This window comes from Tyto alba, unplaced genomic scaffold (genome assembly GCF_018691265.1).
Source record: "Tyto alba isolate M040663 unplaced genomic scaffold, T.alba_DEE_v4.0 Super-Scaffold_46, whole genome shotgun sequence".
Lineage (NCBI taxonomy): Eukaryota > Metazoa > Chordata > Aves > Strigiformes > Tytonidae > Tyto > Tyto alba.
The window spans coordinates 8,805,189-8,829,631 of NW_024881322.1; the positions used below are offsets into that span (position 1 = coordinate 8,805,189).

Below are 24,443 nucleotides of genomic sequence, written 5' to 3' on the forward strand. Positions count from 1 at the left end.
TAGTCAAGGCAGAGCACACAGCTTTAGGCAGAAAACCCAGAGGTGTTTTTGGGGGGTTTTTGTTTTTTGTTTTTTTTTTTTTTTTGTTTTTTTTTTTTGTTTTGTTTTGGTTTTTTTTTGTTTTTTTTTTTTTTTTTGTTTGTTTTTTTTTTTTTGTTTTTTTTCCCCTTGTTTAGTACAAAGGTGATTCAGTCCTAATGAAAAAGAGCAGTACCACTTTAATGTAATGTTTCACTGTGTTATTATGACATTAAATAGAAAACCTGCAAGCAGTGTGGTGATACTCTCATCTGTAACTCAGTTAGACCAGTCCCATTGCAAGCAAGTAATCCCTTTTCTTCAGGTGGCTAAGGGCTTTCATTTTGAATCTCCAGAGTTTTTAGTAAGCATAAAAATTTTTTGACACCTTCAGGAGCTGGTTGGTGATTTGAAGCTGGGTGAATGAGATGTATGAGGCTTGGTCTCAGCTCTGCCCTACGTCACATATGAACCAGCTCAGGTCTTAACCTCAGTCAAAGTCTTAAGATGTGAAGATGCAAGACAGAGCCTTCAAGTTCAGAGAGAACCCTCTAAATGGTTGTCAGGTGCTACCGTAGAGTCTGTCCAACTCCACTGACCTTATGGTGCAGGTGGGTTATCAGCTGTGCAGATCGTGGGCAGCCATTTAAACCACTTCCATGTCCATCAGTGCAGAGTTTTGCAGATGCACACTTTGTACCAAAGGCTGAAAACATGTGCCTGAACCACCCAGGCAAAAAGTACTTTAAAGTCTATTTTGCACCTTTTTTTATACATCCACCCTTCTTTTCTGTCTCGCTCTGGTACTCTAGCTCTATTGATGCGTGCTTGCAAAAAGAAAAAACATAACAAAATCTCTGTTTAGAAAGAGATTTTGAAGCAGTGACCTTCTTCTGAACTTTACATCATGGTTTCTGTTGGCCGTCATGCTTGGAGCAGTTTGAAATTTCCTGGCAGCTTATCCATTGGCTCAGCACTGGCGTTTTCACTTTGCCTTCGCTGCCCAATTAGTGGGCAGAGAGCAGAAATGTGCTCGTGGAGGGGCTAGCTCTGCTGGGTTTAGTTCTCCAGTGAACCCAACAGCTTTGCTAATGTCAATGTTCTCTGTTGAGCTTATGGCAGCGTTGCTGGGGAGTGTGTTTTATGGAAGACAAGTTGCAGAGGCAGGCTATAGAGGTTAGATTTGGCACCTTTTTCAGTTTGATGACTGGAGCGGTGAGGTTAGCACCAGATTTCAGGGTCCCTATGAGCTGGGGAGAGAGTCCAGTGCTGAGGGCAGCAGCTGGGTGCTTGTTTCTCACAAATGAAATGTATTTGCCTCTTAGCTGATCTCTGGTGTCTGCATTTTCTGACTTGCATGTTGTGTGATTCCCATGATGGTTGGAAACAGCAATAAAAGTGGATTTAGAATGAAAAGGTTCAGTTCTGCCATGTGGTCTTTTAGAGTGCCATGGGTTTTCCTATGTAGGTTTCTGGGAAAAGGGCTGCTCCAGGGGCTGGAGGTGTTTGCTTCATGTTGTAGGAATTTGCACTCCAACCAGAATATGAAGCAGTTGGAAGTTCCCTGGAAAGAAGACCACGAGTGTGATTGACAATGTAAATGGGATATCTAAATGGAGAAATTTGACTGTTGCTGTGTACATGGATGTCTTTACAGAGACCGTCCCTTTGCGGCGCAGTACACGTAGAGAGCTGGGACCACGTATTGCCGGTTGTTGTTGGCTCCGGGGGGTGCTCTCAGTACAAGCCTGTGGCATGGCAATTCCTACAGCTCTCCTCCACTTTACATCAGCTCAGGGTCAGACCTTAATGGCACAGTTTTCATCTGTCTCACTGCAGGTGAAATGATTTGCTTGAGGCCACCCCAGGAAGCTGTACGTGCGGGTTGGCATGTCTATTCAGGATTAATAGAGAAGTATGCTTTAAGCCTACCCTAGAGTGCTATGCAGCTTCGTGCAATGAATCATAGGGCCTGTGACTTCTGCTGTGTAAAACAATAGAGCTATTTAATTTGGTAATACAATAACATTAACAATAATTATAAATAATTATAACAGTAAAGAAGTGTTGCTTCTAGCCAAGTTCTTCTTTTCATCCTTTAACCTGACATTTCCCTATTTGTTTCATGAATGGAAAAACATCTCTGGGTCACTTTATTGCACAGAAAACAGGAAAAAGAAAATACATGCTGGGATTGTCATCATGACTGATGGAGTCTAGTCAGTTTAACAGATTTTTCACAAAGTTGCTGGGAAACTGCTGCTGTTTTATTTCAGATTATAGTATGGGACAGTACTTGTTTCTTCTGTTGTCAAGGCAAACTCTCCATTTTGAATGTCACCCCTCATGACCTTGTTTTCGACCTGGATAGCTCAGGCCTGATTAATCTAAAATGACACAGCCAAGACCCTGGGCCAGGAGAGAGTATGTCTAGAAAATCTGGTAAATACTAGACAAGTAATATGATAGTAGCGACGAGGCAGGGGCATCTTCCACCTCTGCGCATATTCCCCACTGCTTTTGGAAGTCAGATGCAGCAGACTGTGCCCTACGCTTGCCCTTGCAGAGGGCTGGGATTTGGAAAGGCCGGATAGCACATGTCTGCAGTGCTCCAGGCAGCATCAGGGGGAGCCCTAGGAAGCGTGTGTACCCCAGAAAAAATGATTTATATGTCACTCTGTGGTCACAGGGTGTGATCTGTACATTTTGTTCATCCTCAGGAACGCACTGGAAGTGAAAATAAAAAAAGAGAGAGAAGCTCTGCCTGCCACACAGAGACAGTCTGAGGCCTAGGCTCGACAGCGATGAAGCGCCTTGCGAGGCAGAGCACTGGGGAGGACGGCAGATGGGGTCAAAGCCAGCTCTGCCATTCTCCCCCTGCTGAAAACATGACTTGTGTGCTGTGTGGGACAAATCACTTCCCAAATTGTCACCATTCCCATGCCTCCCCATAACTGGGTCCCTAAGGGGAAGGTAGAGGTTCCTTGATTGGATCTGCCCATTGCCTTGAACTTGCAAAGAACAAACTTAAGACTTGGCATCATTTCTCTCTTCCATCCCCACAGATGTGAGATCTGACCATCAATGCAAATAATTTAACAACTGCCTCTGGTTTGAATCATGCCTGGGGCTGAAAGCTGTTTGCATTCAGTTGAGCAGCACACAAGTTGCATTAAATGAGATGGTGACTTCCCTCTGTTATTAGACATTTACATAAATAATTAACAGCAAAGCAGTATCCTCAGCAGGAGCTATGTAAAGATGCTGGAGTCTTTCCCCACCTATACAGCAGGATCATTGTCAATACTCTGTGGAAACACATTGCTTCATTTCATTTCTTGTTAAAGAGGATATTTTAATGCCAGGGCTCTCACCCTGCCAGTGTTTTGTAAATACAAAATTTAGGATTTTTTGCAAGTTAAAAAGCACACAAGCTGCACAAGCTTAGCAGGAAACATATGGGGAAAAATGGCATTTCAAGCTACTTTGACTTTAAAAACATTTACTGTATTAGCACATGAATGTAGTTATGCTTTGGGGTTGTAAATATTTTTTACAGTGCATTGGCTTGTGCTGTGCATTCACTTTCAAGACTCCAAATTGCCCATGTATTTGTGTGTGAAATGAAGTATGAAAACAGACCATGGGAAAATGAAATGCTTTTGAGGCTTACCTGCCAATCTCAGGCATTCCAGGCTGCCTGCTATCATTGCAGCTTCTGATTGGCATAAAAAACACCAAGTGTTAGGTTGGCTATTACACCTCATGGTGCAGAGCAGCAACGTGTCTATGGGTGACCAGCTCCCTCCCTGCCTTGCAGTTTGCAATCTTTGGAGCGCATCAGCAATGTATTTCTGATTTCCTCAACTTTTGGATTCTATCTGAATGTAAAGAGAAGGGAGAAGAGCACTTTCTGAGGCGGGAAGGGGCAGCCAAGGCCAGGAGGGGGCAGGGGGACTCCTTTGTCTGGCATCACCACAAAAGTAGTCGAGTTAAGGCCTGAGGTTAGTTAACTATGAGACCGCCATGGCTCCCTGCCAAGCCTCCCAAACCGACTGCCTGGCTGCCTAGCTGGAAGATCCTTCGACCCCAGCTCCTTGGTGCTGCTGGGCCAGGCTGCTCCACAGCTGGGCAGCAAGGGGCTAAGTCCAGCCACACGGTCAGGCAGGCTCATGGGCTCCAGTGTCCCCAGAGCAGAGGCTCAGCCTTGCTGTCCTTCAGAGCTCTTCTTGTTTCTCTTGCTACCGTGCTTTTAAAATGGTGGGGGTTCAAAGCAGAGTTGGGAAAAGACATGATTTTCATGTGATTTCTGAAGATGGATACAAGGTCTGTGAAGGACCAGATGTAGGAAGGTTAGGGGGAACAACCTCATAAATTGTCACTGGTGAGATTATGATCATATGCAATAGTATTCCACTGCTGAAAACAAATATAATGTATTACTGCAGAGCCAGATTTGGGGCTAGGAAAGTTGGGTAGAGATCCTTGCCTGAGGCTCTCTGTGAATCTCTGCTCTTTCTAGCGAAACTGGACTGATTTATGATTGTGTCTGGAAACTAGAAGTGGCTCAACATGGATCCAGATCCAGAAGCAAATGTCCTTAAAATTGAGTGTTCCATTGTGCGTATGTGCGGATATGCATATGGGGGGATGGAGAATGAGGTTAGTTTGTTACTAAATTGGAACAGATGTCGGATCTGGAAATGGAGATTTCGGTTCTTCTCCTTGTCTTGTGGAAACAATGCAGTGCTATCATTTCAACTGGTGAGTTGGAGCTGGTGTGTGGCTTGGGTCTCAGCTTTGTTACCCTCCAAGCTCTGAGGTTTATCCAAACTGAATCACAAAATACAATTCAAATGTTATGATCTCAGAAAACCAAAATGGAAATAGATGTTGGTAACAAATGTTGATACTCCTATGGACAGAAACCTTCCAAAGTCCCTCGCATTTTACTACTGTTTTTCTAAATGGGTCAGACTGTGTGGGCAGCTCAAGATCATATATCAAAAAATAGATGAACTGCTTCTTCTATGTGCGATAGAACTGAAAGTGAGATCTTTTCTTTCTAAGACTTAATCCTCCTATTCACTATTTTGAAATATGGCTGAGGCAAATCCTATGTGAAACAAACAGACAAAACCAGCATACAAGAGAAAAACTAATGAACGTACATACTGAAAGGGAACATTTTATTCTCCCCAAGTAATTCATGCCATTTTATGGTTTATTTGAAATGAAGTAGTCAGTCCTGGCGGGATAGTGCGCAACTTGGCACATGTGTTTGGTTGCATCCATGGAGAAAAGAAACAGCTCTTTCTGGAGAAAAGTCAGTATGTGACTATGAGAGAATTTTTTCAGAGCTGGTTGTGTAGGATGAGACGTCAAAAGCAGCTGGTGCTGGCCAACCCTACCTGGCATTACAGACAAACAGAATTTTACCCTGGGCTTCAACAGGGACCGAGTTATACCAACACCAAGTGTTTCTGGAAAATCTTAACTGTGAAAGAGCCTTCTTTTCTCAAGCCAGGCCATGTCCTCCTGTAACAAGCTTTTTGGGAGAAGGAAGAAGTTGGCTGGCCTGAGGTTAACCACCACATGCCCAGCTGGGACCAGCTCAGAGATGGTGAATGTAGAAATGCTTAAAAAATAGTCCTCAGCCAAAGCTAGAGCTATTTGCTTAATATCCAAACACACTTAACAATTTCTTACAAATACAATTAGTTATTTCCAAGTCCTAGCCACTCTTTATTTAACCGTAACATCAAAAAGCCTTACTCACAGGTTGAGGTCCTAGGGTGCTAGTGTCAAGCACAGAGCAGAATTTCATTGCTGCCATCAAGAAGTTTAAGTTTTAAAGATGTGTGTTTGTTTAGCTTTGAAGAGTTCAGGACAGTCTGTCCCATATACATTGTTCTGGCATCTTCATTTGATAACCAGCCTGCTTTGCTGCTACAGCTTCCCCATCAAACTGCTTCCTCCGCTAACATTTCAATGGGATTGAAAAGTGGGTGTATTAAGAAGCAGAGAAAGGAAATCATAATGGGGTGTATGTAATATTTCCTGTCTTCAAGTGCTGTGTTGTCCAGTCTTTCTCCTTGTTCTTGAGAAATGCACAGTCAGATCTCACTACCTCAGTAGAGTCAGGTCAGAATGCTGCTTACATGGAGTACCCTGTGGGGTTGAAAGCACACACAGCAAGAAGTTTGTTTTAGGACTTAGTAGATGGCATGCTGCCTTGGAAGGCAGTGCTATAGTATAATCATCAGGATGCCTTATAAAAACAGATCTGAAGGAGTACAAAGGAAACCTATTTGCAGTGCACAGCAATACATTTTATTGAGCGTACACAACCAAGAAAGGTATTTTTCTGTACTTCTGAGCACATCTGTAGACATCCCTACGAGTATATACCAGAGGAAGTTCTCTCTTCCCCATGTGAAATAAAGACCAAAGACTAACAGCATGTGGGCATAAAAATTAATGTGACAGTTTGCATAAAAAGTAAAGGGTGGTGGTGGGGGTAATACTCTGTTTTCATGAGTTTCATTTCTAAACATTTAATTCTGCCACCTCAAGTCTTCCTGCACGTTAATTTAACTACAGACTTTTTGTCACTTCCCATCATGAAAATTGTACAACATTTCTGTGAGATGATAAACAGGTGTTACTTTTCATTCTGGCAGCAACGGCATTTTGATTCAGGATGAAATAATCCTACCATTAAATAAGAAGCTCACAGTGGTGTTGTGAAGCTTAATTTGTTTGGAAAATGCTTTGCAGTATTCAGATGAAAGGCACTCTGGATATTCAAAGTATTATTACTGCACAGCTGGTGGTCTACACACTGCAGATGTTTCTTCCATGCTGTTGCACGGTTACTTAAGTGGCTTCTTAGTGCAGATGTTCACGAGTGAGCATGCACAACCTCCTCTGCCTATGTTTTCTGACACGGATTTTATTGCTGCTTGACTTTTGATCTTGAAAAGAATATTCTTCCACTGGTGAGGCTGGGCTTTTTTTCTCTCTCTTTTTTTTTTTTTTTTTTTTTTTTTAAGGCTAGTAGGTGCTACATGAGCGTGTGACTATGTCCCTGTTGGTTCGGCCCCCATTGCAAACAACGGCATCTGCAGATATTTACTGTGGGCCTTTCTCTTTAGCCTCCATTTCCTTCTGTGGCTTTTACTCATTCCCACAGTGTTTGACTCTGGGGACGCTGCCTTTTCTGTTAATACTCCATCACCATCACTCTCTTCATGCAGACGTGATGATTCCCTTTGTACTCTTTGCCCAGATGGAATCAAGAACTTCATGGCCTCTTGATTCTTTCTTTCCACGGCTGCTGCTACTGTTACATAAAGGGATCTCTTAAGAACGACTGGGCTTGCCATTCACAAAAATATAATCTCTCTGAGAAGATTTCAAGATAAGATGAAATTCTAATTTCTGCATGTATGGTGCTATTCTTTCCTTACAAGTGGAGAGAGATAAGGTCTGACTGCAGCTGGAATCCATGTGGAGTGTACTTAACATGTACAAATCTTCATGGAGGTGCTATATGATTTCATCAACCTATTTGATGAGAGAATTAATGTTAAAATTTAAGTAGCTCTTGTTTTGCTGTAATTCCAGCAAATGGGAAGATACCAAATGCAATACAAGGGCAACTGAGTAAGGAAGACTTTTGTCTAACCTGAAGTGCAATGCACGGCCTATTGCATTACTGACCTAGGAGCAGAAAAGGAACAAATCTGTACACACACACATGGAGAAAGAGGAAATCACAGTAGAATGATACCAGTTTTGGTTAACATAGATCTTATTTACAAGAATCACATGGAAAACACAGAGGATTTGGTACAATATACTGGAGAGTTTTTTTTCTGAAGTATTTTGAAGAACAACTCTCTCTCAACAGCATCTTCAAGAGCCACTGTCTTGCAACTCAGAGGAATGAGTCCTGGCCACATATCTCTGGGAGAGACTGTGAGAAAGCAGAGGCTTAAATCTGACTGCATCCAGACAAATGATTTCAGAGAGCGAGGAGAAATCACATCACTTTCTGTAGCACTTTCTGCAGAATTTATCATGAACCAAGGCAGAAAGCTCAGTCTTTACCCAGAAAAGTTAGATCTGAAGATGAGACACCTTGAGAAGACTAGACCCTGGGTGTACATTGTGAGGTGAATTGCACCTTGAAGACTTGATCATTTCCCCCGATTTTTAGGTATGCAACAATTTGCCAGTGCTCATGAAATCTTCCAAATGGCATCCCTGGAGACCATGGCTACTTTTAATATGCAGAACTGGTACAGCTTATGCAGATATATACAAGTTTCTTTGCACTCCTGTGATCCTACTGAAGTGTCTCATCCTTTCTCTGGGTTCATCCTGGCAGGCATAGCTTTCATTCTTCCTCCCTAGTGTCTCTGAAGTGTAAGAATTACTACAGATAATGTGTAACAGGATTTACTCCACCTTACTTCCCCACCATTGCCTGCTCCACGGGGACAGACTTATGATACTGCCACTTGTCCAGTTCCCCATCTTTTTTTCTCCTGGACTGCTGGTACTGCAGTTATTTCTATTCTTTCAGTGCAGCTATTTCTAATATTCATGTTCCCTGCATCACTGAAATGGGAGAGGGAGCAGGAAGGGAAGAGAGGAAAAAGGGAGGTAAAGTAGATCTTCTCTCATTACTCAATTCATCTCCCCTGATTCATGACTAATACCTCCTCCCCTCTTCTGATATATTCCTTTGCTCATTCTGGTTAGGCATCTCAGCTGAAATCTAGTCATCATATGGGTAACATTTGGATGCATATCATCTTGTTCATTATGATGTGATCATTTGTGATTTACTACTGCTTGGTAATGAAAATTTCTTTTGCAAAATATAAAAATTGCATTAAATCACTGGCCCCAGAATAGTGGCTGAAAATCAATCAGGAGGGGCTTTTACTCCTGCCACTTTGGCTTGAGATTGAAACGTTTCATACAGTAGCTCTGCTAGGAGTAAGTTGGGCTTCCTTACTAACGTAATAAAACACAGACCATCCTAAGGGGATGAGGGAGTTGCATTCCAAAACTTGCACTGCAAGCAACCAAAGTCTAATGGAAAACTCTGAAAAGATTCTAATAAAAAACAATTTTCCTTCTATATATCATATGCTCTATTTTATGATTTCCCTGCTCCCTCCTTTTTTTTCCTTACCGGCACGAAAACAGGATCTTTATTTTGACAGAGCTAATCTGCTTATGCTTTCATATGGGCCCTTGGGCTCCCCACCTGTAGAAAGATCCATGGGAGCAGAAAAACTACTGAGTGGGTGCCACACGCTCACCTCAAAGGGAAGAAATCAGCAGCCTCCCAGAGGTATGGACTGTAAACACTGTGGTTACCGAGGACCCATGGAAAGCATGAATCCTGTGTGACCTCCAGCAACAGCTTTTCCTTCCATGTTGCCCACTGGGATTTCTCTCTCCTGTCAGCTGGGCTTCTTCAGGAGACATGCTGTATGGGCTGCTTTGCCACGGCTGTGCCGCCTCCCTCTTCCCGAAGACTGAAAGGCACACTTACCCTAACAATTCCTACCCGCAAACTTCGCTGGTGAGAAAGGTTTAAAGTAGCTTCCAACCATTGCCAAGTTTGACAGCAAGCTTCATAACAGACTGGTACAGCTCTGAGATCTCTCCGCTGCTTTTGTAGAGAGGCCAGGGAAGATTTTATGGAGTGAAAAGTGATGGAGAGAGAATGAATGGCTTTGTGGCTCCATCAGACAGCACCCTCAAGGTGGCTAAAATCGGACTCCGTAGAGTCTTTGCCTAGCCAACAAAAAGAAGCAAAGTCTCACATTCAGATGTTTAGGACTTTGTTTACAAGACGAAGCCCAGAATTTATCTTAGCATCTTTGCCACTGGGCATTACCCACAGATGAGCAGGAAAATAACCCATGATTATGATCATTCTGTGATAGGGAGTGTTTGCTCATGTTCGTGGCCAGAATTTAGCTTTAAAGACTGCTGATTCACATCAGAGCTGTCTTTGTATCTTGCCAAGTAAATGACCATGCCCAAACCAACACACTGAAAGGTAAGTTTGTCATGAAGGAGAACAAACCTTGGCTCCGTACGCTTGTATCATCTCATCCCACCTCACCCAGAATTAGGTCATTCTGACTTTTATAACGTCTATGTGGATTCCTATGGCTCCCAGGCCAGGCTGATATGTCCTGGAGTCACTATGTCTAGTACAGGAAATTTTAATTCATAGCATTTTAATTCAGGAAGCTTGAATTTAATGTTTAGTTGTGTCCTGAAAGAGTCTGGGTTCTTCAAAGCCTGGAAGTACAGACCTGCATAAAATAGGTTGATGACAGTTCTGAGTCTTGGCTCCTGTGTTGTCAGTAGGAAAATCCCCATCCATTTTACTAGAGCCAGCATTTCATCCACTGTATTTTCAGGCTCTGTACAGTGTTTTGCATTTGAGTTCTTGCACTCAGGAAGATTAAAGAACTGCGGTAATACACAGAGCATCTCTTAGCCAGAGCTTTCTGCATGTGAAGTAGCAGGCTAAGTCAAACTGACCAGAGACCAGAAACCAGGTCTCTGCCTCCTGGCTGAGTCCTGTATCAGTCAAACTGTTATGCTCACCCTCCCGGCCTGGTCTGTTGAATCTTGAATGGGACCACGCCAGCACTGCTGCTGTTTTAAGACAGCTCTCCTCGGTGGGCAGGAGGACCTCACTGTCGGGGTGCCAGTCAGGCTTATGCCCGCCAATGCCCACACGGTCTTGAGAACATGCAGAGCAAAAGCAGAGGTGCCTGAGGAAATGCAAAGGCAGGAACTAAGTATCCAGCATGAACGGGTCAGCCTCGCCAGGGTCAGGGCAACCAAGCCAGGACCACAGTTTTGCATCTGGGTGTTTGAATCCTGCCTAAGTCATGCTTTATGTGCCTGTGTCTTTGTATGTGTCTGGGCCAGGACCACACAGGAAGCCATAAAAACCAGGATCAGAGTGGGTTTTTTAATTTTTCAATTCAGGTAAGCTGGCTTTTATTACACTTCTTGCAAGTCCTGTTTTTAGCAGTTATCTTTGATGAAGAGCAAACAGGGAGACCTCTGCGATTAAATGCACTGTGAGCATGTGACAGGCTGGAAGGTGGTATGCTCAGTGAGCCGGACTTTGCTGAAATGAGATTTTGGCTCTTGGTTTGTAAAGGGAGCAAGATGAGGAAGAAAGCTGTTTTCTAAGTAGCAGTCTCATATCTGCTCTTTCCTTTGCTCCCTTTCTTTCATATTCCATCTGGACCCAGCAACTTTTTAAATGCTCTGCAGCCACCTAGAGGAAAAATATGCCTGATTGAAGTTAATTTTATATGGGTTGAGCCAGGGAGTGGACTCTGCAGAGTTTAAGAATGTGAATTTCTAAACTAGCCAGCCTGTTTATTATTATATCACAAGACCTCCTTGGAAATGTATACAGTGAATCGTCATCAAAAGCTGAAGATAGCTTCAGTTTATGTTTACACTTCGGAAATATTTCCTGCTTAGTGTTCTCATTGTGCTTGTTACTGGATATGACATATTTTTATGACAGATAGCATAGCAGGGCCATGGTGTATTTTGTTGTTAGACAGAAGGAGATGATAGGTTTTGAATTTTTCTTTTAGAAAATTTAAATCCTGTATTAATTTATATGTCTATCTCATGACGATGGCAATATGCTGTTTGTATATCTACATGGCTTATGTTTCTGTAGGGCCATGACTTCAAAACCTCTCAGTAATTTTTCAGGTTCTATCTAGGATGTTTATAAGCTCGTGAAAAATCTCTGGTTTTTCTCAGATGAGGACTGTCATAGAGAATACACTAATGGTCTCTCTGTCTACTAGAGTGAAAGTTGATGCAATCATATTAGATTCATTTGGTCTATGCCATGTTCATTTGCACTGTATGAAACATCATAACAAAGTTTAACTGTTGATTGAAAGTACCACTCAAATGGTATAAAGTTAGATATTAAAATATGTCTGTCTTTTTGAAATTGAATTGAGATGACTGGGTTTTCCTCTCCCTAGATAAGATATGACAGTTCAGTCTCCACTTGTGCCTGAAGAACTGGAGACTGGTTGGGTTCTTCTTGAAAAATCAAGTCTAGACATGGAGAAAAAGATAAAATTTTATGTCAATTACATAATGCAAAAGCTCAAAACAATGATGGATTTTCCATGGTAGCTATGCCAGGGGACACTGAAAATTCCATTACGATGGAGTGTCTCTGTTGTAAGGCAAATTCACATTAGCAGTGTAAGTGCTAAGCTAAGTGTGTGCATGCAGTGAATGGAAATGTTGAATACTAGTATGGATATTGAGAAGGCCCACTAAGACATCCTCCATTTCTTTTCCTCTCATAAGAAAGACTTGATACATACATCTGATGTGGTAAGTTGAAGTAGCTTGAATACTGCTGAATTATGTCAGAACAGGATCTGTAATAAGGAATCTTATTGACTTAAGAAATTCCAAACAGGAAATTATGAAACTTAGGAAATTTTATAGGTTGTGTCTTCTGAGAGGAAATGATGGTGTTCTGGAGACACAAAGTAGGTCAGTTTGGCCAAAACACTCTGCCATAGGAAATCAGTGATGAGCACATAGGCCATGGACCTCAGGCCACTGGGCCTATGAAAGATGGGGGTTTTGGTAAAAAATCCCTTAGGAGGTGACTTTCTGAACAATAAACCCATAAAGGTCCTAGAGTTTTTTTCACCAGAAGGCTTTGCATAAATGCATGATAAGCCATATCAGGCAGCATTAGACATACCGCTACTGTAATCTGTACTAATTATGTGATGGATATTTGCAAGTGGATGACTCTGGGTATTGGTTAACTGAAGAAATAAATGTCTTCAGAAACCAGGTTCTAGCTTTTGAACCTTCAGTGTCGGGTTCCAGGTGATCCTCCTAAATTTGCCTCTGTATCTTTTTGTTGGTCCAAACCTTTTATTGCAAATGACCTCTTTATAATGAGTTTGGAAACACTGTTGTAGAGCAGAGTTATTACGCTCCTTGTATTTTCCAGTCAGATATACAAACCACAGATCATACCACATACAGGCAGCCAAATCCTTTTTGCAGTAATCTTACCAAAGAGGGTGGAACAAATTGTATGTATACTGCTCAAGTAAGTGAGTAAAAGAGAGCATTTTTTAATGGGTACATTTCCGTGTGATATTGGGAACTTGTTTGAAATGGGTTAAGAAACTTATGCTGTATGTCCTCTCCATTCCAATAATTCTGTATACAAAGTTGTATGTAATATGCAAGAGAAGTAGTTTGTAACTGTTTCACTTCAAGATATATGCTACATATGAACTCAAAATCAAACCACATACAGATACTTATTTCAAATGCCAGGACTTTAAAGGTTAAACTCTGTGTGGCCCAGCACAACTGAAACAGAAGAGGAGGTGAAAACTCGCTTTCTGAAAGTGAGTGGGATTGCAAGGGGTCAGCTCTTCCAGGGCTGTGGGTGGCATTTCCATATTCCATTAGAGTTTCTTGAGCAAAAATCCACTCTCTCTAAAGGTGGCAAGTCAGCTGCTCAACAGTACTATAACCTTCAGCTCTAGGAAATATTCTGAGTCATACCAGATGCTTCTTGGAGCCCAGCATGGGACTTCATTGTCTTCCTCAGTCATGGTTCAGCTATTTCCCCACGGAGGGATTTTAGCCAACCTTTCCATTCTCAGGACCAGAAAGAGCATTTAAAGCCACAGACGCCTGTAAGGATCCAAGCACAAGATACAGAAAGCCTTGACACATTAGTAGGAGAATTATCATGAAGAAAGACATAGGGAAGGTTGCTGTGCTGTTTTGTTCTTTATTTGGTTCTTCCTCTTTCTCTCCTTTTAAGTGTCTTTACCACTGCTACTACATATTCAGAGAGATTATAAATAGGTGTCAGGGCAATGCTGTCCTGAGAACTCTAATTTTATGCAGTTTTAGAAAATGTTCCAGAATGTTTCATTGTTCATTCTACCATATTCTTGTGGGTAATGTTGGTTAAGGCAATAAAACGCTATTCTGGCACAGCATGCTCTTATATAAAGGTTAAAAATACATATAGAACACTCTTTTTGGCTTTATCCAAAGGCTTTTGGATAATACTTTTAGCAGTACGTAGTATAGGCTTGTGGTGATATTGTGCAGCACAGTATGCTTTTTCAGAGGTCTACATGGACCTTCATTTATTCAGTGTCTGGAAAATACCATTTTTACTTACTCTTTGTGAGAAAAATATGGTTCCTGACTCTTTTTAAAGGAGCTGGATACGCAAAGAAATAAAAATTGCACTGCTGTCTGTCCTTGCTATGTTGGAAATTACCAACAACAGTTACCACTTGCATTTAAAGCATCCTTTTCCCAAGTTGACTGAACTCCTCTAAATAACTGCTTTGGAAGGGTGCCTTGGCAAGGCAGGAATGGATGTGGATATCTTGTGTGAGTCTGTTTAATTATCTCTGAGTGCCAAATCTATATCTGGAGCAGTAACAATGGCACTCAGAGTTAAATTAGGACTCTTCCATGTGTGCATAACGTGGCTGCTGTGCCCTAGAAATCTTAGATCACATGCAGCTCTTGCCCTTTGCTGGAGTTGTATATTTTATAATTTCTTTCTGCTTGGCTCCATGTGGCAATGCCATCCATGGTTGACTCAAAGTTGCACAAAAATCAGGGATCAGGATGAAATGTGAACGCGTGATTCAAATGCCTACTACTGCAAACTCCTCCTCTGCAATCTGCCAAAAACAACTGTGATATTCTCAAGCATTATGGCCAATGCTGTCTTTATAGGAATGAAATTTCCCCATGGAAAGCATATGCCTGCAGTAGATTGCACTGCTCACCGAAGATGAGCTGTGAGTTCCTTTTCTGCTCCCACATTTTTAGTTGCCGTTTTTTTTTTTTTGTTTTTTTTTTTTTGGAGCCATTTCAGCAGTGTGGGAGTTCTTGTACCATGGGGGAGTCTTCAGTACAAAGCGCATATATGCTGCCTGCCACTTTTTCTGGGCACTTTCCCACTTACTGGAAAAACGGGTCAGGGCACTGATGATTTAACTTTGTTATGGATGCCTTTATCAGATCCCCAATTTAATGCAGTGTTACCATTGTTATGATGTGTGGGAAAAGCACAGAGGGAGTGCAGATATAGTTACCTGGTCTTGGAAGAAATGATCCTTGAAAATGACTGCCTTTGGATGAAACAGTCTGTTCCCCAGGCAAGTGCTTTGAACGAATACTCAATAGATGTAAGGGCTTCTGTATTTTCAGCAACCTCCAAAATTACCTTCCTCGTGAGTTATTTGCTGCTTTTGCATTAATATTAGTAAATTTTGGAGAAAAGGAGAATGATCTCAAGCCTCTGATGTCACGCCTCAGAGCCATAAAAAGTCTCCATCTCTCTATACCATGCTTCAGTACTTCAATAAGATTAAACCTAAACATACAGACAAGAGAGAGCTTGCGATAGCAACAGCATGAACCTTTCCATTATACATCGGAATAGGGCTCATCTTCTCTTCTTACCTTGGGAAATTACTTCTCTAGCTGGGGACATAAATAATGGCAACTCATCAAAACTTTGTAGGAAAAACAGCCCAAACTTTCTTGTAACAGTGTAACTACTGACAGAAGCCACTGGCTTTTATTTTTCCTATAAAGGAATAGAAAGGAGGTGTAATTTTAGATAAGGAAAAAATGAATACTGAGTGTTGCTGCTGAATTGTGATTATGGGAATCCAAACTGGCCGTCATGTAGAGTATGGCTATTTTCATAACCAGTGCTAAATTAGGTCAAGCTTGCACTAAAAGTCTGATTTGGCACACCCAGTAAGAAGTTATCTCAAGAAGCCTATCTCACAGGATGGTGGGGCTGGAAATTAATCCTCTTCCCTAGGCTGACGACCTTTCAGACTTTGGAGTTTGCAAGTGTACAGCTTATCCCAGGTAAAGAGGACAAACCCCTTCACTGCCTGATACCTCTTCACACACATAAAAAGAATGTAGTGATGCACTATCTCTAATTGTTTACAAAAGCACTAATTGCTTTTCTGAAGTTGGTTGAGAGCTACTGATGGAAAGAGGAAGATGTTAGTGTTTTCCATCTGCATAGAACCACTTCTTGAAGGTACTGAAAGGCTTGAAAAATGCACTGCACCATATTCCTGTTGTGGGAAAAAAAAAAAATGCAAGAATAAATAGTCCCTCCTAAAATGGCTGGTTCTAGTTTTAGATTTGTGTGTACTGCAAAGGAAAAGGAACTGCTCATGTTCAGCAAGTGAACATCTGCAATTTCAATCCTGTGTGGCATGGACTATGGCTGTAGGCTTCATTGCTGTGATTTTTTTTCTTCTTCTTTTTAATAGTGCATGTAGCACAGGATTCAGTTCTTTGCCTTTGTGGGACCTGGAGACTTTCCATGGTTTAATGTGAAAAAGGGCTGTTGCTGAAGGAGTGTACTCATCCAGCTCACTTTGAAGATGCGGTGGCAGAGTGTGTGTGTGCGCGTTTGTCTCCTTCAGGGGTGTGTCCCACAGCTGCCTGATGCCTTCACTTTCATGGATTTCCCCTTGCAACAGTTTGTGATTATACACACCCAGTTAGCACCATCTCTGATGCACACCCTGCAGGCAGCACAGGGAACATCAAAAGAAATCACAGAGAGGCACTTGGTACCAGTTGAGGATTGAGAGGTTGGCTGTGCTCCGGTGCTTATTTGGAGCAGGGACTCCAGATAAAGTGCAACATCACAGCCAGATATTTTTTAGAAATATAAATATGTCCTTAAAAGAAATGTAATTTTCTTTTGGACCAGAACATCATTGCATCTCTGTATGATTTCACTGAGGACAGAGCTAAGGCTGCCTGAAGTATCTTGTGTGTATTTGCATAGCTGGTAAAATGGCTTCATTTTATAAGTAACTTGCACTGCAGTCTTCCTGTGAGATTATTTCTATGACTGTAATGTTTTGATGTTTAAGCTTCTGATATGTTTTTACTTCATTTAAGTAAATGTTTTGGTCTTGGTAAAGAGTCACAATACTTTGGAAGACCCAAAGTCTCTGTCAGTGAGTAGTATGGTAACTTCTCGGTATGGCTTCATTACTGGCATAATTCCAAAGTTTTAGTAAAAGTGTATTTTTCATTTGTTTGAACAGTCCAGTCAGAGCAGAGTACAGATAAGCCCCTGCAAACATGCAGTTAGTGTCACCAAATTGCTTTTCCTCAAAAGAGGAACGAAGAGGAGGCAGGATCTGGGGTAGCAGAGAATAATTCTTTAAATGTATCAATTACTGGAAAGGATAAGAAAAAAAAAAAAATCTGTGGGCATACCAAAGATTTTTGCAAGGGGAAAGGATTAGGATATCACGTAATAATCAGTTTTTAAATTTACCTAGTGAGGCATCCCCTAGTAGCCCTCTAATACAACTGTAATAACAGTAACTGTGAGAAATGTAATTAAATGCAAGAAGTAAACACATTTTGAAAAAAATACAGACCAAAAGTCAAAGTTGCCCATGGGCCATCAGCATGTCCCCCTCACTAGCCAGCCCCCAGAGGATGGACATCTTTTGCTTCCACATCCTTTCCCAGAACTGCCTTTTGAGTCTCACAGTGGCTATCGAACAAACCACGCACCTGCTCCCTGCTGATTTCAGGAGTGGTATAAAAAGATCCCTCTCCTCCGACTGCCAATCCATCTAACTACAATTAATGTTAATGCATTAAACTTGCCAGCAAGTCATTTCATTAGGGAAAAAAAAGGGTTTATTTTGATTGACTATGCTTGGCAGCTGTGGATATAGTTTCTTTTACTCTCATTTTTCATTTAACCTTAATTAATGAATTAATTAAACCTTACAAATAATTGGCAATTGTAATTCATTAATAAAACCACCTCAATCTGATGATTGCTCCTCAGCCAAGCCTAGGGCTTGAGCCCAGCAGCTGCCACCAGGATTAAACAGTTCAGGAAAATAAAAATCACACAAGCAATTAGATGTGTAATGAATCAGAGAATTGTTTGTGTGGCATGTGGCATGCTACCTTTAGTGGACACCCGTGCTGAACACTGCAGCAAGTAGTGCTGATCCCAGCCGAAGTGGAGGTGTTTCACTCTGGAGCCTGTCGGCATGTCCAAGGCCATTTCAATGCCAAGGGTTAATGGTATAATGTCGCCCATGTGTATGTAGGGGCTAAAGTCTCTGCACCCTCAGAGAGTGTGGCTGCCCTCCTGAAGACTGGGAATGGTGCCCCGGCCTCCCTAATCCCCCAGACCATGCCCAGATTTGTCAGGGTGAATGCTAGCCTTACCGTCAACATGTTAATGGTTAAAAAGTCTGGGTGCTTGACAGTGAGCCTGGAGATTTCCTGACCTGATGCAAGCACCTGAGGTAGCTTAAGGTGCATTTACTCAGTGCAGGAGGTGGCATCCCCCTCAAGTAATGGTAAAAAAAAAAAAAAAAAAAAGTATTTATGCTCTAAAAAGCAGAGGAAGTACCTGAGGTTTAGGATTTTATAATTTCTAAGATAGGAGGTTGGTGAACATGTAGCCAGCCTGGCACTGGTAAGCATCCCTAAACACTGTGTGCACTAATAGTAACTGAGAGGAGAGCAGTAAAATATTCTTGATAAAGGAGGCTAGCACAGAAACAAAAAGATGAAATGGTGTCTTGATAATGGGCTTTATCTGTGGAGATTATTACAGACTCTCTTTGTGGTAATTTGCTGCAGTAGCAAACAAGCATCTCCTTCACTGTAAAATGGAGACATACACCTCCTAAATGGTGTGGGGTACACGGAGCAGTGCCTCCTGCAGGGATGGTAGCAAAAGATCACAAACGTGTTGTGGCCAGAGGAAACGGTGTAAAGTTATTTAGTGTGTCATGTAAAAAGGTGACCCTTTGTGCTTATACAAGGTCTTTTATCAGCTGACAACATCAAACAATGCCAAGGACATTGTGCTAATCTGTTCCTTGCAGCCTATCAGCTGGGATACCCATACAGCAACATCTGTTACTGGGAAAGATGTAAAGGGACCTACCGCAGAACTGAAGTGAAATAAAATTACATTTTCCTTAAATATTGAACTTATTTCAAATGAAAACAACTGGTCTGTAAATACAAGCATGTTATATATTTGATCCAAAGCAATTTTGTTTATCCACTGTACGTATGTATCGGTAAATGCAAGACAGGTAACCTTTTTACATTAGCACTTATGTTGCTTATTTCTTACAGTGAATTCTTATGTAATTTCAAGTTGGGGGTCCACTGTGAGTAAAATGATTAAATGCTTATGGAAATGACAGGCAGAACTGTTAGGTTTAACTGTATAAATGGTCATGAAATAGCCAGTGACTTTGACAAGGGGAAATACTCCTCTTTAAGGAGCACTGTTGGAGATGCAGAAACAAGCTTGTCTGTGTTCAAAGGACCACTAATCTTCTCTTCTAGTTTTGCATAATGGGCTCTCAATGACTCTAAATCATTGTATGGGCACTAGAGCTCCTGATTACTTTGAGGTGTTTGCACCTTTTCCAAATTATTACCTATTCATTTATGGGGAAAGTTCCTGGAAAATTAAGTCTATATCCATCCTTTTCCTACAGACAATTGAATTTTTGGTCCACAACAAGAACAATCAACATGGAGAACTCATTTTTCACTTCAGCCCTTGGTCTTTCCAGAGGGTTTGTGCCTCTCACGAATGTTGTCTGGTCCTCTCAGGAATGGAGAAGTCCCTGAATGTGCATGGAGCCAGGGGCTCTTGCCCACTGACACCCAAGGTGCACACACAGGGCACCCTCAGCGTAAAGCAGAGGAACTGAGGGCAACATTTTCAGAGGGCAGAGTATGTCTTTCCCATACCCTGTCCCTGCCTTCTAGTGATTCCACTTGAAGCAGCAGATACTCAGCATTTCTGAATTTGCATTGCTGCGTTTGCAGAAGCGTCTAAGCATTTTGCATATGCAGAAACTGCTGACTGCAAATCCACCAGCTCTTGCCAGTTATATTTTAGGTCTGTGCCAAATGGGCACACATGCTGGATGAGCTAACTTAAAATATAGTGGTGACATATGCAGTAGCAGTTTCATTTAGGGCCATGTTAGCAGCTTTGCTCCCTGCCATGTTTTGTGGTGATTCCATATAACGCAATGGAAGGAGATGGAGGTATTAACAAGTGCCTGGGGGATTTTCTAGCATGAGAACTGCTCAGTTATGCTGCATCACCCCTGCTCCTTTGGAGTCTCTTAAAAGTCTGGCATTTAGTAGTGATGCTGCTGAGAAAACAGGCATATAGCTATTTTGGGACCTTCAAGGCAGGGCGAGGCTGGAGGTAACTTCAAGAGGAGACATCATTTCTCATCCATTGAATAGAAGGGCATGTGCTCATTACCTGCAGAAGTCATCCTCTTAACACTTCTGCCATTATTATTGGTAAAATTATGAAATTATTACTTTCCAGGGAATAAGAAAGAAGTCTTTATCTTCTGTTGACGGAAAATCATTGCAAAAATGCAGTTTGCGTTCTCCCACCGTGGTCTCGGTCCTCTCTGCCTGACATTTTTTAGGTGGTCTTCTCACCTCCCTATTTCTGCATGGTTCCCTCCCTGGTGCTCTTGACACTTCTCCGCATCAGAGAAACACATCAAAAAAGATGAGCCCTTGGGATGTGACAGCAGAGATGTGTTTAACTTTCTTGCTGTTTAGCACAAGGTGCTGTGGAATTGAACTCCATGTGACAGGAAAATAAACAACTCCAGACTTTGGACAGGTATCTGCCAAAGCTTTCCTTGCTTATTTGTTTTGGGGCTTTGTTCTGCAGGTCCTGTGTGACAGACATGTGCGAGTGCCCAGTCCATAAAAACTGCTACTGCGAGTCGTTCCTGGCGTATGCCCGAGCCTGTCAGAGGGAAGGGCTCAAAGTCCAGTGGGTACCGGAGCAGAACTGTGCAGGTAAGTGTTTTGGGACTGCTTCTTTGTAAGCCTGTGCATGGGCCACTGTCCTTTTAACTGGTGGAGAAAGATCAAAAATGAACCAGCAAGAAAGGACTGGGATTGTACCAGCAGGGAAGTTGCATTCTGAGTTTTGGAGAAAGAACTTACCAGGAAAGATTTTCAACCATCAAATATTAGAAGTGTTTATTTCTCTGCAAAACTTTTCACTTCTATGTACTTCCAGGAAGAAGTATTTGTCTTTTTCTTTCAGGATGTGTAAACAGTTGATGACAGATAATGTTTAAACTCCTTGGGCCTCCAGTTAAAGCACAGTTATATTTCCAGTGACAACATGCATATATGATTGCATTAGGTTCAACGAGGGATGAAGAGAGAATGTATTTAATGGGAATATTAAAATGCAAACCTGCATTAATTTCAGTACTTGGACTAGATTGCCCATGTGATTAGGACTGCATTAATTGCAAGTAATTGTGAGTAATTGTTTCCATGAGAAGTGGTGGCCTGTGGTCATGGGCACTTGAAGTAAAATGCAGTATTGCAGATGAACATTTCCCCTGATGATGGGGTCATTAATTTAGGACATTCTATAATGGTATCGGTTTGCCTGGAAATGTATTCAGATTTATGTAAAGCAATTGACAGTAGTTGGGAAAAAAAATGAGAGGATACCCAATGCTGGTCGAAGAGCTATTACTCTGTGGTCCATTTTGGTGATTGTGTGTAGCTCAGGGTCTACTCTCTCAGCTTCAATTTCCTTTTCTGTTGAAGGCACAATAACAGGGATGGGTGAGTGACAGAGCAAATTACATTTGATTGACCGTTCCCAAAAGGCTCATTTTTTTTCTTACAAAGGAACAGAACAATCCAAACAGGGTGTCACTAAGTGAAGGCCTATTTAAGGATGTGGTCTCAGACAGCACTAAAAACGTATGTAGTCTTAATCTATTGATCTGGTAGCAGATCCATGTAGAGCCTGAAACAAGCATCCTAACATTTTTTTTTTTTTTTTTTTTTGATGAAAGCACTTCAGACTAAGACCTTACTGTGGCAGATGCTGTAAAAAAGAATAAAAACTCCAGTGCCTGCCTTAAGGAGTTTATGCAAGTGTTGGCATATCACGACTTAACTAATTGAGGCTTCTTTTCTCAATTTTTTCTGGCATTTTACCAAAGCCAAGAGAAGTTTCTAAGGCAAAAACAGTCCTTGAGAGAACATAATGAAGGAATTTAAACACACAACTTCTATTAAAGCTAATGAAAGAAGTGCTTAAATACACCCGTTTTTTTTAATTTCAGTGAAGACTTCTGGAAAGAAAGGGGGAATCTTGTTAAGCAGAAAATATTGCTAAGCTGTATATGGTCAGGTACCCTCAAAACGCTTACTTAAGCATCCAGTGTCAAACAAGTGGCACCATCTTCTACGGTGAATAGTACGCTAAGCATTAAAGGGCTTTCACTGTCCACAGCACTCCATATGTTACCAGTGGCCAGCAGCAAGATTAATCTTTAACTTAATATTTTTATCCCCAAAACTTGTAGTTACAATTATTGTGTCCTAATTATGGATAAAAGTTCTTGGATATGAAACAATATATCTGTAATAAAACTTTAGCGTTCTGTGACTTTCATTTCCTGTTTGACATTTCATAGCTGGTGGGATACTTGGAAGAGCTGTGTTCTGATGAAAATGGAGTATACTTATTAGTAAAGTCAGGTTTTAATTACTCTTTTGTGTGTTATAAAACCAGATCTTGTGTGGTTGCCAGTTCCTCTACCCTGACTGCTGTACGCTTAGCTCATTTTTATAATGTTTAGAAAGCTTGTGTTGTCTGGAGAGCCAGCCAAACAGAATGCTCAGGAGGCTGAATTACATGTCCTGTTCCCTACATACTCTTCCTCCTCGCCCTGTGCAGCAGTGTATCTTCTTCTAAGCCTTCCACAAAATACTGCTGCTCCAGGTTTGCTATCCTTTGAGGATGGCTTGGTAAGGTTGAATGTCAGCTAAGGGAAGAAGCTATTGAATAAGGAGAATGGTTAGGGTAGGAAAGGTTTGGTGAGATCTGCATGGGAACTGAGAGGGTTTGGAAAGGAATGTGGGTTTCCATGGGAAATAGTGGGGAATGAGACCTGTTAGGATGGGTACGGGAAGAAATATGTATGAAGGAGAAGAAAAAATACCAGGAGAGCCAGCATGAGAGAGAGAAGAAATAAGAGAGTGGTACATGCGAGAGGGAAAAGAAAGCATAAAAATGGAAAGAAGGTTTGAAAAGGAGAAAGAAATAAAATAAAGATTTTTTTTTTTTTTTTAGCTCAAGAATGGCTAAGCAAGCAGTTTATAAAGTGTAATTAAGTAAACTGAAGTGGTGAAAGGCCTTGGGCCATAGTAATTTAACATTGAATTTCTGAGGGCACTGAGAGAAAGAAGAGTCAAGGATATCAGATGGCAATAACTCCCTGCCATGGGCCTGGCTACACAGGAAAGAAGAAAAAGCAGATATGGACCATAATAAGGTGCAAAGTGCACATGGTAGCACTGATGTGCTGACATGCCTCAACAGCTTTATCAAAACTGAACATTTTTCTCCTCTTTTTTATATGATTGGTTGAACTACAGGAGGATGAGCATATATCTGATTTTACTTTTCTCCCCTGGGTCCCCTCTGCTGTGGAATTTGCTGGCCAAAGTCACTCCTTTTCCCTGTTACATGTTGCTTTCCTTTAATCGCTTTATTCCATGTGAATACATACCAGAAGACTATTCTGACTTTCCAGTGGAAAGTCATTAAAAAATGAAGGTTGAAAAGATTAACACAAGTGTATCATTAGAAGGTCAATGTCCAGATCTATTCCCTTTTACTAAGGTAGAAGGAGATGTTGTAAACTGCAAGCACCACAAGCGACATTCAGTTTGAAAGTCCTACAAAACACCTTGAAAGCCCAAACTGTGCAACACCAACAGAAGAAGCAATATGATTCATTGATGCACAAATATTAGCTCAGAAATTTATGTGGAATCAGATTTACCAGATATCATTGGCCAAGGGAAGCCTTCAACAGTTCCATGTTAGGTATTTTGGCTTTTGTGTTGGGGAACAAGAATTTCTCCTAAATAATTATGGCCATGTCTACAAAGACAGGCGCAGACAGATACAAGCCTTCTCTGTGAAGCTGCCAAACTGGCTGGAATAAACCAGCTCTGGTCTGAAAACTGTATAGCCTTATTAGGCAGGGTTTATTAGCTCAGGCACAGTGCTGTATTTATGTGACTATATGGCTTCTGGACTGGAGCTGGCTGTCATCCCGCCAGCTCAGAAAGCGGTCTGAGGAAGCTCACATCTGTCATGCCAAACACATGTTCTAGAAGAAGAGTGGAAAAATCCTGTTGGGACTGGTAACATT

At 41.6% G+C, this 24,443-nt stretch overlaps 1 protein-coding gene across 5 annotated transcripts in view; it reads left to right on the top strand.

Annotated features, from left to right (window-relative positions):
* Window positions 1-24,443, top strand: part of BMPER (BMP binding endothelial regulator) — a 153,116-nt gene that overhangs the window by 123,957 nt on the left and 4,716 nt on the right. For all 5 annotated transcript variants that reach the window (XM_032988841.2, XM_032988842.2, XM_042806437.1 and 2 more), the window contains one exon: window positions 20,909-21,039. In XM_032988841.2, the coding sequence (XP_032844732.1) occupies window positions 20,909-21,039 (131 nt within the window). The remainder of the gene's footprint in view (window positions 1-20,908; window positions 21,040-24,443) is intronic.